Genomic DNA, 17,572 nt, shown 5'->3' on the forward strand with positions numbered 1-17,572 from the left:
AAGACAAAACAATTATTTGTATATTTCTCTCCCCCACAAAAAGGCAACCCCATCTCTAAGGGGGGAATTGCCAGGTGGATTGTGAAGTGTATTCAAATATGCTATCAAAAAGCTAAACGTACACTAACAGTTCCTCCTAGAGCGCACTCCACTCGCAAACTAGGAGCCTCTATGGCTTTCTTAGGAAATATCCCACTAGAGGACATATGCAAGGCAGCGACATGGTCTACAATACACACCTTCACTAAACACTATTGTGTTGATGTGCAAGCCAAGCAGCAAGCTGCAGTAGGCCAAGCTGTCCTTAAAATACTATTTCAGTATGCTGCAACGGATACAAGCGACCACCGCTAGGGGAGACACTGCTGCACAATCGTTTCAAAAGTGTACGATCTGCAGCTCATATGCCTCGAACGGAAAATGCTACTTACCAGTATGCATCTGTTCTTGGCATGTAGAGCTGCAGAATCGTACACGCCCTCCCACCTCCCCGGGACTTGTATCCGTTCCAGTTATCATCTTATTTAGATGCACACGCATGGACATCCTTTCTTTATCTTTACTTCTACTAACTCCATCATTTCCCATCATGGCGAAAAACAATCTGAGCATGGAGCCGATGCCCATGCGCAGTATTGTCCAAGGGAGGAGTCACCTATCTCGTGACTACAAAGACTTCTTCCAAGAAGGCAACAACCTGCAATCATCCAAGCCCAACACCAGGTGGTGATCTATTGCAAAAGTGTACAATTCTGCAGCTCTACATGCCAAGAACAGATGCATACTGGTAAGTAGCATTTTCCTTTCCCCCCAGGACATTAGATTCCATACATGGTGGATTTTGTCCTTTGTTGTAGGGTGAGTGGTGCTTTCATACTTGTTTCAGCTTGATAAATCGAACCTCCAATATTGCTCTATTCTTGTAAAACTCCAACGTTACAGCCTATATACAACTTACTAAGAATCCTATTGTAAAGTCCTTGTGGCGCACAGATGTCTGGGTGGCTTGTAATGAATGAATACTTGCCTATAACAGCAGCTTGAAGCATCTGTATATCCAATGCTTTTCACACTCCTGCTATCTAATGCAGGGCTCAGAACACTCACCAGATGATTTGCTTTCATCAACAGTGGGTTGTTTTTTGTTGGGAAACAGCACCACAGAGCCGAGATAGCCCTAGGCTCAGAGAACAGCCAGATGCCACTACAGTGGGTGCACAGGATGGCACTTCTTGGGGGCCTCACCCTTAGAGGACCTCTGGCCCGACAGAGCGGCAGCGCATCATAAGGTCCAGTTACATGTAGTAGAAGACGGGGACTTCCTCATACAAAGACTAACAAAAACAAGGTTTGGTGCATAACTTTTGCTTATGCTAAAAACAATGTTAAACTGCTACTTGGAAAAAAGTGAACTACCTTGTTAAGGTGCCACAATCATCCATGGATGTTCTGCTTGATTTGAAGGTAGCGCACACAGAAAAAGCGTGAGTGCAAGAAACTGATGACACTCCAGCACCCAATAAGGATAGTAAAAAGATCAACATAGCAGGCTCCTACTCTACTGTGGGAGTGGCTACACAGGGGTGCATTTCTAGCTCCAGGGCCCTGTACTTTCAAGATATGATACTCATTCTTCCGCTGGCCGCCCTCTGTCAGGATGTAAGCATATTTGAGGGACAATGCTTGCTTTTATATGAGGGGGTAAGTCTCCGAGAGTATCGGGGTGACCTTGAGCAGCCGGTCTCAGAGGGTGGTTTGGGGTTCCCTGTCATTTCCTCTTACATTTGGTGGTACAATTCCGCCCCTCCTTGGCCTGTAATTCCAGCCTGGTCAAGAAACCCTGGGTCCAGGTGGGGCAGGTTTTTTCCCCTTCCCCTTTAGCAGGGTTATTGTGGCTGCCCTTCTTTCCCCCGGTTCAGTCCCCTCCCTTGCTGCCTTTGACCGTTATGACCTTTATGTTTTTGTCTTACTGGGTAGAGGTGCGTCAGCCTAGGGCATTCCTGACTTACCTGTTTCGCCTGACCCCCCCAGGACCCCCCCTCCCCCACAAAGCGCACAATCCTGATTTTGACCCTGAGTGACTGATCCTGGTTCCTCTGACTGGAATCCGGGGCGCCTCCTCCCCCCTTCTTGGGGGATTTTTTGGACAATGGGGATTTGCGGGCGATGGGAGACTTGATTGCTGGGTTTGCCCTTACCTGCGGACATGACTTCAAATTGGCACAGGCAGTTCATTGGGCAAGCAAACCCTAAGCACTTCGAGCATGTCAGCGTGACGTTGCACCTAAGGAGACCCTCCATTTGAATAGTATGCGCCGTAAAGGCATCGCAAGGCTTTACCAATGTCTGCCGCAGCTCGCCCTCTAAGAAGCATGCGCATGTGTTCTAGTGGGTGAGGGATTTGGCTACAAAGTTACCTGCTGCTGCTCGGGGGCGATCTGGCAGAGAGCCGCCCGATAGTCGATCTGTTTTCATATAAAGAGAAAGCCTACAAGATATTGACTCGTTGGTACTTCACACCCATTCGTTTGGCCAAGATTTGTGAGGGGTCGTCTCTATGTTGGAAGGGCTGTGGTGAGAGGGGAACCCTTTTCCATTCTTGGTGGACATGTCCTGTGACTTAGGCTTTCTGGGTAGCGATGAGGAGTAAATGTAAATGTAAATGTAAATGTAGTTGAGCTTATATAGCGCACAGCTACCCGCAGTGGGTTTCCCGGCGCTTGCTTAGGGAACCCTTCCTGGTATTCCCCTGTGAGATAGCAGGGTATCCACAAGGTGAAAGTCAGGCATCCCGCCGCGAGGGGCCGTTGTGGAGATTAAGCAAGCTATTGCCCAGAGTCGCAGAGTGTGAACCCGTGAGTCGAGGAGGCACCGGGGCGAGAATTATCGAGTCCGTGGAATTTTTAGCCCAAGACCCCGCCGAGGCGGGGAATTGAACCCTGGTCCAGGACCGATCTCAGTTTCCGGGTCTGCTGCCTCTAACCCCTGAGCCACACTTCTCCACTAATGCGGGCCATCACCAATGCCTGCCTTCCCCTCGAGCCCCAGACATTTGTATTGGGGTATCCAGGGGCTGATTGCATTTATCCCTCAACGATGACCCCTCAGGGCTGCCTTATGTCTCAACTACTCTTTGCAGCATGGCTTTGTGTGGCACAACTGTGGACGCAACCTATGTGCTGGGGGAAGGTCTGGGCTCTGTACGCAATGGCGAAGCCGACTGTTCGTCTCTGGGATCGGGTGGCCTAGTTTGATGCAGCCTGGCACCCCTTCACCTCCTACGTTAAGCAATTACAACGACCAGGAGGTCTCCATGTGTCGATGTCACGAACATTGCGCGCACCTGATATTCATACGATGACTTCAGACTCAAACGACAGCTCAGCGCAACAGAAAACACTGTGTGGAGGACTGGGGGGGGGAGGGGTAATTGTTTTAGCTAATCTTTCCCTTCAAACACAGATTTATTTTGCTGTTTCCAATAGGTGTGAGTCTGATATATTTCATTCGAAAATGCAAAATAAAATTGTTAAAAAATGTATGATATTCATCAGTAGGAGGAGACTGAAAAACAAATATAACATCTCCCAGACTCCTAAGAAAAAAGGGCAAAAGACATGACTGATGAAGACAAGGAATTAGAAGCTCCTTGGATGCTGTGACAGCCTCCAGACAAGTCAACACAAGACTCATGCTTCATTACTCATTTCTGACCTGAAGTGCAGCACCACAACTTAGGGATACTATTGATGGTGAACACCTCTCTCAACCACATCCCTTGCTGAGATGTTGGAGAAAATCAAAAAGAACCCATAAAAAAGCCAAAACTAAGAACGAGTTCCAGCAGCAACAATCGAAGGCAGGATTCCATAGGTCGCAAACATGCTCGCACCAAAGGCAAATCCTAGTACTGCTGGGCAACCCTCTCCGCAGCAGCGCTTTCATCAAGTTCAGCAGTTGGAACGCCAGGGAAGCCTGACGTGGTGATGCTAGAGGCGGAGCTGCCCAAGGCCGAGGCCCTTCCACCACCAGCCCCTGACTTTGTTAGATCATCTAGTTGCTGTCTGGGAATGCCGGGTTTGTACCTTATGCATTATGAGGACTAGACCTCAAGTCAGTCGGTGTTATCCACCATTTTCCAGGGTTCTTGCTTGGGGTTTCACACCATCCGTCTACCACTTCCATCACTGCTCTGTAAAATCTGTGTCAGCGACTTAGAAGAAGAGGTGCGACACGTTTACAAAATGGGGCCGTCAAGAGAGTGCTAATAAACCAAAGGGGACAAACATGCATGCTCTATACGCGTCTTAAGTCCAAAGAAACCCAAAATGGCAGCATGCTCAAATGCTGCATCAAATGAGATCGCTTCAAGATGGCCGCCTGCCAGGCTGCTTCTGACTATGGGAAACTTCGTTTATCGTTGTACCCTTTATGTACTTGTATCCTTGTGTCAAGTTTTTTGCCAATTTTTATTCTTCTTTCTTACATTTCCAAGAGTCTGTATAGGGAGCATTATATAGAACCTTTTACCCTGTTCATTGCCATACAAGATTCATGTGCTTCCTTCTTTTATGGTTCGGTAAAACCGAAATAAAGACTTTTGATTGATTGATTGACTCTGGGAACTCTATGGAGACTCTTGTTCTCCCTCAGAAGATCTCCATTGATCACCAACACTGCATGATCCTGGCCAGGTGCCAGCACCTTTTCCAAAGTCACGTTTCGTGTAGTATATTCGCCTTACTTCAGAAAGGTCAGGAGGTCAAATGTAACATTTCTGCAGCCTTAAGACAGGCTACACTGCCAAATCCATTTATTTATTTTAAAAGATGGAAAAAGAAAATACATAATGCTCCTGGAGAGGTTTCTGCAGTGACATCTGGTTTCATGACTGTCTGTCAAACAAAGGATACAGAACCTGTGTGTCTGTTTTTGCCATTTTACTGCCACTTTCTGGCAACTTTGCAAAAAGAGATGGGATTTTGCAGGAAAATGAAAATTATTTTCTGTCAGGAAATTCTCTGAAAATTCTCTCGGCCCTAAAGGATGTAGAGGGTACCCGTTTTAAAAAGGTTTTGAAGTGAATTTAATTGGAAAAAAGCCTTAAAAAGGCAGGACTCTATGCTCCAGGATCCTATCGCCAGGGGCCGGAAAAAGAACGGAGTCCGCTGCCGTTTACAAGGAATGATGGGACACTGGAGGTCCGGGGGCAAGTAAATGCACCGCGTTCTTCTATCTTACTGACACTTGTATTCAGTAACATTGCCTCCTCCCCCCTTCTATTCACATTTAAAGAGGCTCAAAATGATTTGTGAAGCATATTTTTAAATGTCTCTTTTGCTTCTGTTTAGTGACCTATAAAGACTGTGTGTTTTCTTCCATCTTTTAAAGTCATTTACTGGATTTGTGAATGTAGCTTGTCTTAAGGCTGCCAAAGGTTTACAGTTTTGTCACATTGACTACGTGACTTTAAAAAGTGCTGCGGGTCCCCGCCCTGTGGTGGGGACTATTCAGTACTTACCACTGCAGTTCAAGGACCCTCTGTACTGGGTTATAGGCGAGAAACCATCCATTTGAAGCACCCATCATCCCACATATCCGGCGCATTGCTGGTATTTGTGGTAAGTGGATCACATTATCAAGATCAGACAATGTGGCATTGGGTGTTGCGTCATCAGACACCCTTGCTTAAAGATTGCCTCCCAAGAGTGAACAAAATGTTTGTGGATCTTTTCATCAGAACATATCAAGAAACTGTGTGCGATCAGCTCCTAGATTCTTAGCCAGTGCTCCCAACCGTGGTGGGCAGTAGACTTGTTTGCCACAAACGAAAATGTCAAATAAAAAACCTTGTATGCAGGTATCTGCACCCACCTTCCCTGGACAACGTTGTACAGTTCATCTGTTTATAGATATTGGCCTACTCTTTCCTCCTTTGCTATTTCTTCCAAATGTACTATGGGAAATGGATCTGCACCAATAGAGCTAATGCTCATTGTACTGACATGGGCGCGTCAACCTTGGTACCCTGTGCTCCTAGCGATGCCCATGAGACAATTCATACCAAAGCTCCAGGTCATGAGGAGCTCCTGTATCCCAGCCTCAACTCGATCAGTCTTGTGATTTGGCACCCAAAACCTTATTCGGCTGTCTGCCCCTGCAGATGAATGTATGATTCTCAGCTTGCGGAAACGTTTCATCTTCTACTCTTCCAGTCACCACATTCATCGCTCAACAGCAACTTCACAAGATGTTGTCTGTTATATGTAAACTTACAAAACCTTCCATAAATGCCGCTTGGCAGTAATTGTTACATGCTTGGAGAATCGAGAAGATCCCTCCATTTTCAAAACTTCTCTAATTGAAGTATTTATGGAAGGAATGAAAGGCTAATTCCCCTAGCCTGCCACCTGTTTCCTCCTGGCCCCTTCACGATGCCCATACTGAACTCATGTTTGGTTGCAGGTCCTATTTTGGAAGGTACTTTTTTTCTGGCAGCCATTACATCTCTTTTAAGAGTGAGTCAAATTCAAGAAATTTCAGTTGAGGAATCATTCATTCAGGTTCACAAAGACAGATTGGTGCTTCACACTTATCTTCATTTCCTCCCAAAAGTTGTAAAAATGTGGTATTTCTAAACCTCTCATTTAGAAATGATTATAAGTTTGTGAATCTTGTGAGAATCCGTTGCTGGAAAGCTACTGGTACAGATAAAAAATGTATCCCGTACGAATATTGTTTTAGCTATCTATTATGAATTCACATGTGACTCTCCCATCCGTACCTTGACATTGAAACGCACAATACCAAGTTGAGACATTCGATATTTGCTGATTGTTGATGTTCTGGTCAATTCACGTAAGGAGGACGGCCTCGATCAGTAGATTGTGTGACAGTGCACAGCATTTGGTCCTGCAACTAATAGCTTCCAAAACTGTTGTTACGTGGAAGTATCTTTGTCCCCAAGGCTCAGTGATTGAATGACTGTGTGTCTCGCTAGTCCCAAAGTTTTTCTCACTGTGCATTTTGTACTTTCAGGTCATGCTGCTGATAGACATTGAGTTGTCATACATGAACACGAACCACGAGGACTTCATTGGCTTTGCTAAGTAAGTACTTTATTTCAGGTCCAACCTTTTGAATGCATCCCGGCCTCTCTGCATGTGGCGCATCACTGTACTAGGATTCAACCTATGTGCAGTGCCCTATCCATGGCCCTCCCAGTGCTCTCACTCTGCCCCAGCACTAGTCCATTCAAGAACCAAGCACAGTTCCTCCCCACTGGGTGGTGGACACAGACAGCACTTACTCCAGTATTGGAACTTTCATAGATTCCCCTGCTTGTATCATTCCCCGTCGGCGGAATGGGAGTCCTCGGTATACATGAAATAGCAATAGAAACCATCACCAAAACAGAACCTAAGACTAGGCCCATTCTTGTTTTGCAACCTATCCACCTCTTTTTAGCAAAAGAGACCCAAAAAAATGAACAATCAATCAGATTAGCCTCACCCCGTAGAACCCTCCTGAGAGAAGCTCAGAACCTCAGATTTTCTACCGCACATTGTGCAAGGGACTAAACTATTTCTACAGTTTTTCACCTTTTTTTTTCTTCAACAACTGCTTCAGGATGTCTGATAAGGATTGTATTTACTGTCTGTACCCAGACCATAAGGCAGCAGACTGTAAAATATGCTGCACTTTTTCTGCAAAGACTCTGCGAGATCGTGAGGGGCGTCTTTTGACCTTGCTCCAGAAGCTAAAGTCGAGGAAGGAACCTTTCTCTAGTGACAGTAATGAGGCATCCTCTGCTACATCTTCCAGAAGGTCTGTAAAAAGGGGTAAAGCTTCTCCTTCACCTCCTGTAGAACATCCTGGTAAGGCCTTAAAAAAGACCTCTCATGGGTCTGTAGGGCATAGTCCTGGCGAATCTTCTCACCGAGATGTAAAGGAGAGGGAAGGACTGTCAAAAGAAGTACTATCTGAGAGGAAATCCAGCTCCGTTCCTCCAGCCTCTCCAAAGACTTTCAAAAAGCCCTCATCACGTTCTTCTGAGGTAAAAGCTGTGAAGAAAGTTCACTCGTTGACGATGCTGTCAACGACTCCGTCGATGAAATCATGAAAGGTACAGTCTTCTCCTTCATCTTTGGCTCCGTTAATGGACTTGTCGACGGTGATTTCATCATCTCCGGCACTGTTTCGTGTTGACTGTAACTTGGGTTCTCCAGTATTGGAAACTTTCGTAGATTCCCATGCACCCACCCTCCTCCCTTGGGAAAGCTCAGCCTCTAGCTTCTTCAGTGGCATGGTTACACAAAGGCTACGAAAATCTGAGGTTCTGAACTTCTCTCAGGAGGCTTCTATGGGGTGAGGCTAATCTGATTGGTTGTTCATTATTTTTGGTCTCTTTTGCGAAAAGAGGTGGATAGGTTGCAAAACAAGAATAGGCCTAGGCCTAGGCTCTGTTTTGGTGATGGTTTCTATTGCTATTCTATGTATACCAGAGACTCCAATTGGCTCCCATTCTGACGACGGGGAATGATACCAACATGGGAATCTAAAGTTTCCAATATTAGAGAACCAAAGTAACAGGTAAGTAACTTGTTTTCTTACTGTTCCCTCTTCCGATTCTCCAAAGATCCAAATAAGACAGCAGTACTTTTGAGGACCCTAATTCCTGTTTCGACCCCTGGCAAGAACAATCCAAGTCCCATCCATTTTGTAGCTGCTAACCTTGTCAAGAAAAGCCAAAGAGCTGCGTTTCACTGAATGTACAGTGTTGTGGTCTGTTAACCTTTCAACTTTGAACTCCCAATTGTTCTTGAATTTTATACATTGGAGATTTGATTCGAATGACCTGCAAACATGCGGCAAGGGTTGGTAAGCATTTAATCCAGCTTGAAACAGTGCTTGCGTTTTGGTGACTTGTGCACATTCTTTCCTTCCCATGCAGTGCCCAGCAGAGGAGCAGCCAGACAAGCAAGAAGAAAGCATCCGGCAATCAGGTAAGCTGGAGCCATCCCTGTCGCCTGAGGGGGTATTTTTGAGTCACATTTGTGTCATCTGCACCATTCTCTGGTGATAAGCAAAGATTTGTGGTGATGTTAGGGAGGGGCAGTAAGCCACAAATGAGGGCTGAGTTGAGTGTGGGTGGGGGGTCAAGTGGGTGTGAGGACTGTGTTAGGGCTCAGAGTGTCAGCTGTTCTGCTGGGTCAAAGATGCTAAAGGAGGCAATGCCTGGTCAGAGAGAGGGGACAAGGCAGTAAAGGAGGCAATGCCTGGTCAGAGAGGGGGGGACAAGGCCGTAAAGGAGGCAATGCCTGGTCAGAGAGGAGTGACAAGGGTGCAAAGGAGGCAATGCCTGGTCAGAGAGGGGGGACAAGGCAGTAAAGGAGGCAATGCCTGGTCAGAGAGGGGGGACAAGGCAGTAAAGGAGGCAATGCCTGGTCAGAGAGGGGGGGACAAGGCCGTAAAGGAGGCAATGCCTGGTCAGAGAGGAGTGACAAGGGTGCAAAGGAGGCAATGCCTGGTCAGAGAGGGGGGACAAGGCAGTAAAGGAGGCAATGCCTGGTCAGAGAGGGGGGGACAAGGCAGTAAAGGAGGCAATGCCTGGTCAGAGAGAGGTGACAAGGCCGTAAAGGGGGCAATGCCTGGTCAGAGAGGAGTGACAAGGCAGTAAAGGAGGCAATGCCTGGTCAGAGAGGGGTGACAAGGCCGTAAAGGAGGCAATGCCTGGTCAGAGAGAGGTGACAAGGCCGTAAAGGAGGCAATGCCTGGTCAGAGAGGAGTGACAAGGCAGTAAAGGAGGCAATGCCTGGTCAGAGAGGGGTGACAAGGCAGTAAAGGAGGCAATGCCTGGTCAGAGAGGGGGGACAAGGCCGTAACGGAGGCAATGCCTGGTCAGAGAGGGGGGACAAGGCCGTAAAGGAGGCAATGCCTGGTCAGAGAGGGGTGACAAGGGTGCAAAGGAGGCAATGCTTAGTCAGAGAGGGGTGACAAGGCCGTAAAGGAGACAATGCCTGGTCAGAGAGGGGTGACAAGGCCGTAAAGGAGGCAACGCCTGGTCAGAGAGGGGGGACAAGGCCGTAAAGGAGGCAATGCCTGGTCAGAGAGGGGTGACAAGGCCGTAAAGGGGGCAATGCCTGGTCAGAGAGAGGTGACAAGGCCGTAAAGGGGGCAATGCCTGGTCAGAGAGGGGTGACAAGGCCGTAAAGGGGGCAATGCCTGGTCAGAGAGGGGTGACAAGGCAGTAAAGGAGGCACTGCCTGGTCAGAGAGGAGTGACAAGGCCGTAAAGGAGGCAATGCCTGGTCAGAGAGGAGTGACAAGGGTGCAAAGGAGGCAATGCCTGGTCAGAGAGGGGGGACAAGGCAGTAAAGGAGGCAATGCCTGGTCAGAGAGGAGTGACAAGGCAGTAAAGGAGGCACTGCCTGGTCAGAGAGGGGGGACAAGGCTGCAAAGGAGGCAATGCCTGGTCAGAGAGGAGTGACAAGGCAGTAAAGGAGGCAATGCCTGGTCAGAGAGGAGTGACAAGGGTGCAAAGGAGGCAATGCCTGGTCAGAGAGGAGTGACAAGGGTGCAAAGGAGGCAATGCCTGGTCAGAGAGGGGGGACAAGGCAGTAAAGGAGGCAATGCCTGGTCAGAGAGGAGTGACAAGGCAGTAAAGGAGGCACTGCCTGGTCAGAGAGGGGGGACAAGGCTGCAAAGGAGGCAATGCCTGGTCAGAGAGGGGTGACAAGGCCGTAAAGGAGGCAATGCCTGGTCAGAGAGGGGGGACAAGGCCGTAAAGGGGGCAATGCCTGGTCAGAGAGGGGTGACAAGGCTGCAAAGGAGGCAATGCCTGGTCAGAGAGAGGTGACAAGGCAGTAAAGGAGGCACAGCCTGGTCAGAGAGAGGTGACAAGGCAGTAAAGGAGGCAATGCCTGGTCAGAGAGGAGTGACAAGGCAGTAAAGGAGGCAATGCCTGGTCAGAGAGGGGGGACAAGGCCGTAAAGGAGGCACTGCCTGGTCAGAGAGAGGTGACAAGACTGCAAAGGAGACAATGCCTGGTCAGAGAGGGGGGACAAGGTAGTAAAGGAGGCAATGCCTGGTCAGAGAGAGGTGACAAGACTGCAAAGGAGACAATGCCTGGTCAGAGAGGAGTGACAAGGCAGTAAAGGAGGCACTGCCTGGTCAGAGAGAGGTGACAAGGCAGTAAAGGAGGCAATGCCTGGTCAGAGAGGAGTGACAAGGCCGTAAAGGAGGCAATGCCTGGTCAGAGAGGAGTGACAAGGCAGTAAAGGAGGCAATGCCTGGTCAGAGAGGGGTGACAAGGCCGTAAAGGAGGCAATGCCTGGTCAGAGAGGGGTGACAAGGCAGTAAAGGAGGCAATGCCTGGTCAGAGAAGAGTGACAAGGCAGTAAAGGAGGCAATGCCTGGTCAGAGAGGTCTGACAAGGCAGTAAAGGAGGCAATGCCTAGTCAGAGAGGGGTGACAAGGCCGTAAAGGAGGCAATGCCTGGTCAGAGAGAGGTGACAAGGCAGTAAAGGAGGCAATGCCTGGTCAGAGAGGAGTGACAAGGCAGTAAAGGAGGCAATGCCTGGTCAGAGAGGGGTGACAAGGCCGTAAAGGGGGCAATGCCTGGTCAGAGAGGGGTGACAAGGCTGTAAAGGAGGCAATGCCTGGTCAGAGAGAGGTGACAAGGCAGTAAAGGAGGCAATGCCTGGTCAGAGAGGAGTGACAAGGCAGTAAAGGAGGCAATGCCTGGTCAGAGAGGGGTGACAAGGCCGTAAAGGAGGCAATGCCTGGTCAGAGAGAGGTGACAAGGCCGTAAAGGGGGCAATGCCTGGTCAGAGAGGAGTGACAAGGCAGTAAAGGAGGCAATGCCTGGTCAGAGAGGGGTGACAAGGCCGTAAAGGGGGCAATGCCTGGTCAGAGAGGGGTGACAAGGCTGCAAAGGAGGCAATGCCTGGTCAGAGAGGGGGGACAAGGCCGTAAAGGAGGCAATGCCTGGTCAGAGAGGAGTGACAAGGCAGTAAAGGAGGCAATGCCTGGTCAGAGAGGGGTGACAAGGCCGTAAAGGAGGCAATGCCTGGTCAGAGAGAGGTGACAAGGCAGTAAAGGAGGCAATGCCTGGTCAGAGAAGAGTGACAAGGCAGTAAAGGAGGCAATGCCTGGTCAGAGAGGGGTGACAAGGCCGTAAAGGGGGCAATGCCTGGTCAGAGAGGGGTGACAAGGCTGCAAAGGAGGCAATGCCTGGTCAGAGAGGGGGGACAAGGCCGTAAAGGAGGCAATGCCTGGTCAGAGAGGGGGGACAAGGCCGTAAAGGAGGCAATGCCTGGTCAGAGAGGGGTGACAAGGCCGTAAAGGAGGCAATGCCTGGTCAGAGAGAGGTGACAAGGCAGTAAAGGAGACAATGCCTGGTCAGAGAGGAGTGACAAGGCCGTAAAGGAGGCAATGCCTGGTCAGAGAGGGGTGACAAGGCCGTAAAGGAGGCAATGCCTGGTCAGAGAGAGGTGACAAGGCCGTAAAGGGGGCAATGCCTGGTCAGAGAGGAGGGACAAGGCAGTAAAGGAGGCAATGCCTGGTCAGAGAGGGGTGACAAGGCCGTAAAGGGGGCAATGCCTGGTCAGAGAGGGGTGACAAGGCTGCAAAGGAGGCAATGCCTGGTCAGAGAGGGGGGACAAGGCCGTAAAGGAGGCAATGCCTGGTCAGAGAGGAGTGACAAGGCAGTAAAGGAGGCAATGCCTGGTCAGAGAGGGGTGACAAGGCTGCAAAGGAGGCAATGCCTGCTCATCGAGGAGGCAGAGACTGGACAGTGAGAAGGAAGTACCTGGTCAGTGAAGGGTGAGGAAGCAATACCATGTCAGAGGGGAGGCAGCGACTACCCACCGAGGGCAGGATGAGGTGGTACATATAAGTGCGGAATAATGAGGGAGGGACAGGTCAACAAAGGGGAAGGAGGCAGTACATGGTTAGCAAGTGACTGGTCAGCGAAGGGTGAAGATGCAGTACTGGTAAGATAGGTGTGAGAAGGCAGTGACCAGTCAAGGACATTTGAAGTGGTAGTGACCTGTCAGGGAGGGAGTTCTTATCTGTACACTCCATCTGGGGGAAATCACAGTGTGGGGCGGGGTGATGAGGGTGGCAAACCTACCAGCAGGAGGAGAATGAGGGGGTGCAGGTCTTGAGTGTCACACTCATGGTGTGGGTTGAGCAGAGAAGGTGTTATGGGGCATTCACTTGATGCGAGTCATGGTGGGCTTTGCTGTGCCCCGTCCGGATGTTGTAAGGATAACACTTGTTCGAATGAAGGACGTAGTTTGTAATTGGCATAAGGTGTTTCACATGTTGAGTAATGATTTGGGTGAAGCTTATGGTTTCCTAATGGTTTAAGTTGCGACAAATACCAGAGGTGCTCAAAAGGAAGAGGTGGAATCTTTGCTTCAAGCTCTCAGACTTTATTGCTGAATGAACTGTGATGGGTGGTTGTCATATTCCGAGAGTGTCCTGTACCGTGAGAGAAAGGGGTGTATGATTAGAAAACAACAGGGGAGACCCTTGGTTTCGGATGGATACTTCCAACTGCAGATTCATCACCTTAGAATGTCCCACAGATGCCAGACTGGACCTGGAGGTGCTCTGGCATGCCGCTAGGTAGTCTCACGTGGCTTTCTGTTGGCTCCAAGCCACTCTAGAAGTAACAGAGCGGAGTTGCATAGTAGTACCACCCTTGTGCGCTGAGGACCGTTCCTTTCTTTCATATCTTCAGGCGTAGATCCGGAGCTCTGCTTCTGATTATGTTGGCTTTCTGACTACTTCCAACCGGTTCCACAGTTTGCTATCGAAGGCTGTGCCCACCAAAAAGGACAGATTTTAATTCATTTTCTGACTCCGGGAAGCAAATGTCTGTCACAGACCCCAGGAGGTGTGTCTTTGGTGTCTGCGCTCAGGACATGACTATAAGTCAGGTGATAAGTGCACCTGAAGGAAATGTGAGACCTCAAGATGAAGTTGTATGCCACCCAACACAAGAAGTATTCATGGCAATTGTGTGGGTCGTGAGCTCGCGTCAAGCCTCGGGCACAGAATGAAAGTTACGTGGGAATCGACCCAATACCGCCACTCTGACTCCAAAGAAAAGGTGCAAGAGCATCACATTGTAAGTTGCACCCCTTTGAGGTCCCCGGCCATGGAACCAATTCCTCATTTGGTTCTGATGTACCCTGAATTCCCCATACCTCCGTCGACCCCTTACAACTACAGGCTTTCAAGAATGCCATGCTTCGAATTCTCAGCACGCTTCCAGTCCCTCTGGCTTGCCTTTAGACTCCACGAAGCTGCAGAGACCTCCAGTCAAGTTACTGCTGGCAGGTTCCCCCCTGGCACAGTCTGTCCTCTTTGGACCCCTTTGTGGCCTGTACCGACTCTGGTAGTCGTCCATTTCGACTCCACAATCCACACTGGTTCCTACCACCCCGATGCTAGTGTTGATGCCACCTGTGCCGGAGGATTATTTGGTGGCCAAAGCCAACATCGGACCCAGAGCCAATGTCCCCCTGAGCTCAATCAATGTCAGAGGATGTGGCTTAACAGCTACCGTCCTACTTTGCAGCTGGGGGACCAGATTAGAGTCTGGCGAGAGGCTCAAACATCGTGTGATTCTGGGCAAATCACTTCATCTCCCCGTGTCTAGAAATAAATGTTTCCATCTGTAACGCAACTGGTGCTCATGTAAAGCACTCTGATACCTTCGGGTCGAGTTCACGCCAAATACAACTGCAAAAAAAACCAACTACAAAGCGCAACCAGTCGTCCTGCAGCCTGGCTCTAACCTTGTGCCTCTGTCTTGTTGCAACTACAAGTAGAGGCGCAGTTGTCTTTTTGGTTCTGACTCTGACCCTGTATCCGAGCCGGGTGCATCCTAGGATGTTCATATTGGTAATGGTGAAGGGGATGGCTTGCTCCCCCCTCATTGTACCTTTGATGCATCATACCTTGAGTTGCATAACACAAGTGGGCTTTCTATCCCTCCTAAGACACAGCCGGAGTAGCCCAATGGGCCACCAACGGTAGCAAGCGCCTCATTTGAAGGTGTGGTTCGGACGGCAGCTGAGGCGCTAGGATTATAGCTGCCCTTCATTGAGACCAAAACAAACATTGTGAAAGGAATTGTGCAGCCAGGGTCAGCAACATCTAAGCCCATACTTCCATCCTCACAGATACCTCTGATGGCAACTTGGACGAAACCATGCTCTTGCCTTGCCTTCCTGTCTGGCAAAATGGCAGACAACAGTGCCTGGTACCCCAGATTTTCTCACTAGCACCCCACTCCAGAGAACCTTATTCTGAAGGCTTCAACCAATGAAGTAAATCTAAATTAATTTCAACCACTCCTCCAGACAGAGATTCTAATAGGATTTATGCTTTTGGCAAATGCATATTTTATTCTGTGAGTCTGGCAGCGCCATCTGTGAATTCACCGTGTGTCTGGCAGCGCCATCTGTGAATTCACCGTGTGTCTGGCAGTGCCATCTGCGAATTCAGTCTGCCTGCTGGGATGCTACACCCGTGCCTTTGGGACACAGCGCACAAGATCTTAGGACCTCTGTGGGATACATGATGGGCAGGAATCAACCAAGTACGCTATACGTGCAAGCATGGATACCACGATTTTCCTGGGTAGGGCATTCAATACCTGTGTTGTTCTGTAAATATGCTCGGATGAGGGTTACTGGATTCTCTGAATATGTCCGGCATCCCCACTGGATATGCCCTTGATGAGTCTCAACTCTTCGGAGAGAAGGCGCGCTCTGTTTTGGAATGCTTTAAGGGCAGCTGAGGTACAGCACGTTCCTTGGGACGGTTGACTACTTCCAAACCGTTTTTGCATCAGTTCTGAAGTCCCAGAGGGCAGGCTTATAGACAGAGGCAACCTTCCCACCTGGCGATCCATCTTTTCCAACAGAATGCTCTTACAGATTGTTCAAAATGGCTATGCCCTGCCTTTTCTTTCCTCCTCACCCACAGTCCCTTCCACAGCAGAACGTATTTTGGAGGAATGTCTGTCCATCCTTTAATAGGAGATACGCATGTTCCTCTCGAAGGGTGCTGTCAAGAGTGTACCAGATTTAGAAAAGGTAGAGGTTGTTACTCTTGCTATTTCCTCATCCTGAAAAAAGATGTCGGGTCTCAGGGCTATCCTAGACCTTCGATCCTTGAATGCTTTCTTGCGTTAGCACAAATTTTAAATTGTTCATGTTGGTACAGATCTTACCTGCTGGGTACTTGGGGAACTATGTGAAGTCTATAGACATTTAAGGCAGATTTCAAGGATATTCAGGCTATGAACCCGTTGTTTCATTTTCTGTACTGCAGCACAGTGAGCGGGACTCTGAGGCTTCTTGGCCTCGTGCATCCTCCTTTCAACTATGCCAACTGGCACATGCGTGCTTTGCAGTGGATCTTGACGTTCCAGTTGGACAAGCATTGAGACAGCCTTTCTGAAAGCATCCAGGTTGAGATTTGCAGTTGTGGCAGCATTGAGGTGGTAATGGATACATCACTGCTGGGTTGGGGAAGTCATCTGGTGGAGTTGGAAGTCTGAGGACTCTGGATTTCCACAGAGACCTGGCTCCTCATCAGTTTGCTGGAGCTGCAGACAATTGGTCTGGCTTTGAAGGCCTTCCTGCCATTCAAGAAGCAGAGGCTGGTGCAGGTTCTTGGGTACAACTCCACGAGGGCTCCTGGGGCCTGTGCCAGATGACTTGTTATCACTGGAGGAGGCTGGAGCACCAAGTAATGGCCTGGGAGGATCCCTCCATGCCAGAGCAGATGAACTGAGCAGGCGTTGCCTGGCAGATCACAAGTGACTTCAGCATTCTAATTTGCCTTCCATTAGTGGGTAGAACCCTGGCTAGGTATTTTCCCGGCCGCCCAGAAAACACAATGGCAACAATTCTGAATGTTTGAGGGTTTGTAAGAATACTAGAAGCACTAAGGGACTCCTGTACCCCTTCCCAATTCTGCCTCATCTGCCCAGAGTTCTGAGGAAGATCATGAACAGCTGGCCCCAAGTCCTCCTATTGGCCCCAGATCGGGCCAGGAGAGTGTGGCTGCTCAAACTACAGGGCACGAGCATCTATCCCCTGACCAGGCTGTCACCCTGCAAGGGCTTCCTGTCTCAGTACCAGTGAAGGGTCCTCCACTCAAATCTATACAATCTTCACCAACACACGTGGAGATTGAGCTGTGACAGTTGAATTGTTGCCTGAAGTAGTGGACGTCATCCTTGCCACCAGGCACAGTGCCACAAAATCCATTTATATAGGGACAACTTCTTACTGTGTTGTGGTGTTGGCATCACAGACCCTTAGAGGTAAATCTGTCAGATTCCTTTTGATGGCTTTGTCTTTAGCCCAGAAAGGCCTTGCACTCAGCACTTTTAAAGGTTATTGTTTGGCCCTTTTGACTTTTGTACTTTTGCTATACCATGCTTCCTTCTTCAACTCACCTGTTGTGATGAGGTTTATTAAAGAGTTGACGCACATGCTTCCTCCCACGTCATTTGTCCTGCCACAAGTGAACCTTAACTT

General features: G+C 49.1%; 1 protein-coding gene across 10 annotated transcripts in view; it reads left to right on the forward strand.

Moving 5' to 3' along the window:
* The window catches only part of DNM1 (dynamin 1), a 742,836-nt gene that overhangs the window by 506,120 nt on the left and 219,144 nt on the right, over positions 1-17,572 (forward strand). For all 10 annotated transcript variants that reach the window (XM_078646632.1, XM_078646628.1, XM_078646630.1 and 7 more), the window contains exons 12-13: positions 7,039-7,109; positions 8,954-9,005. In XM_078646632.1, the coding sequence (XP_078502758.1) occupies positions 7,039-7,109; positions 8,954-9,005 (123 nt within the window). The remainder of the gene's footprint in view (positions 1-7,038; positions 7,110-8,953; positions 9,006-17,572) is intronic.

The sequence above is a fragment of the Lissotriton helveticus genome, chromosome 5_2, assembly GCF_964261635.1.
Source record: "Lissotriton helveticus chromosome 5_2, aLisHel1.1, whole genome shotgun sequence".
In the NCBI taxonomy this organism is placed as follows: Eukaryota; Metazoa; Chordata; class Amphibia; order Caudata; family Salamandridae; genus Lissotriton; species Lissotriton helveticus.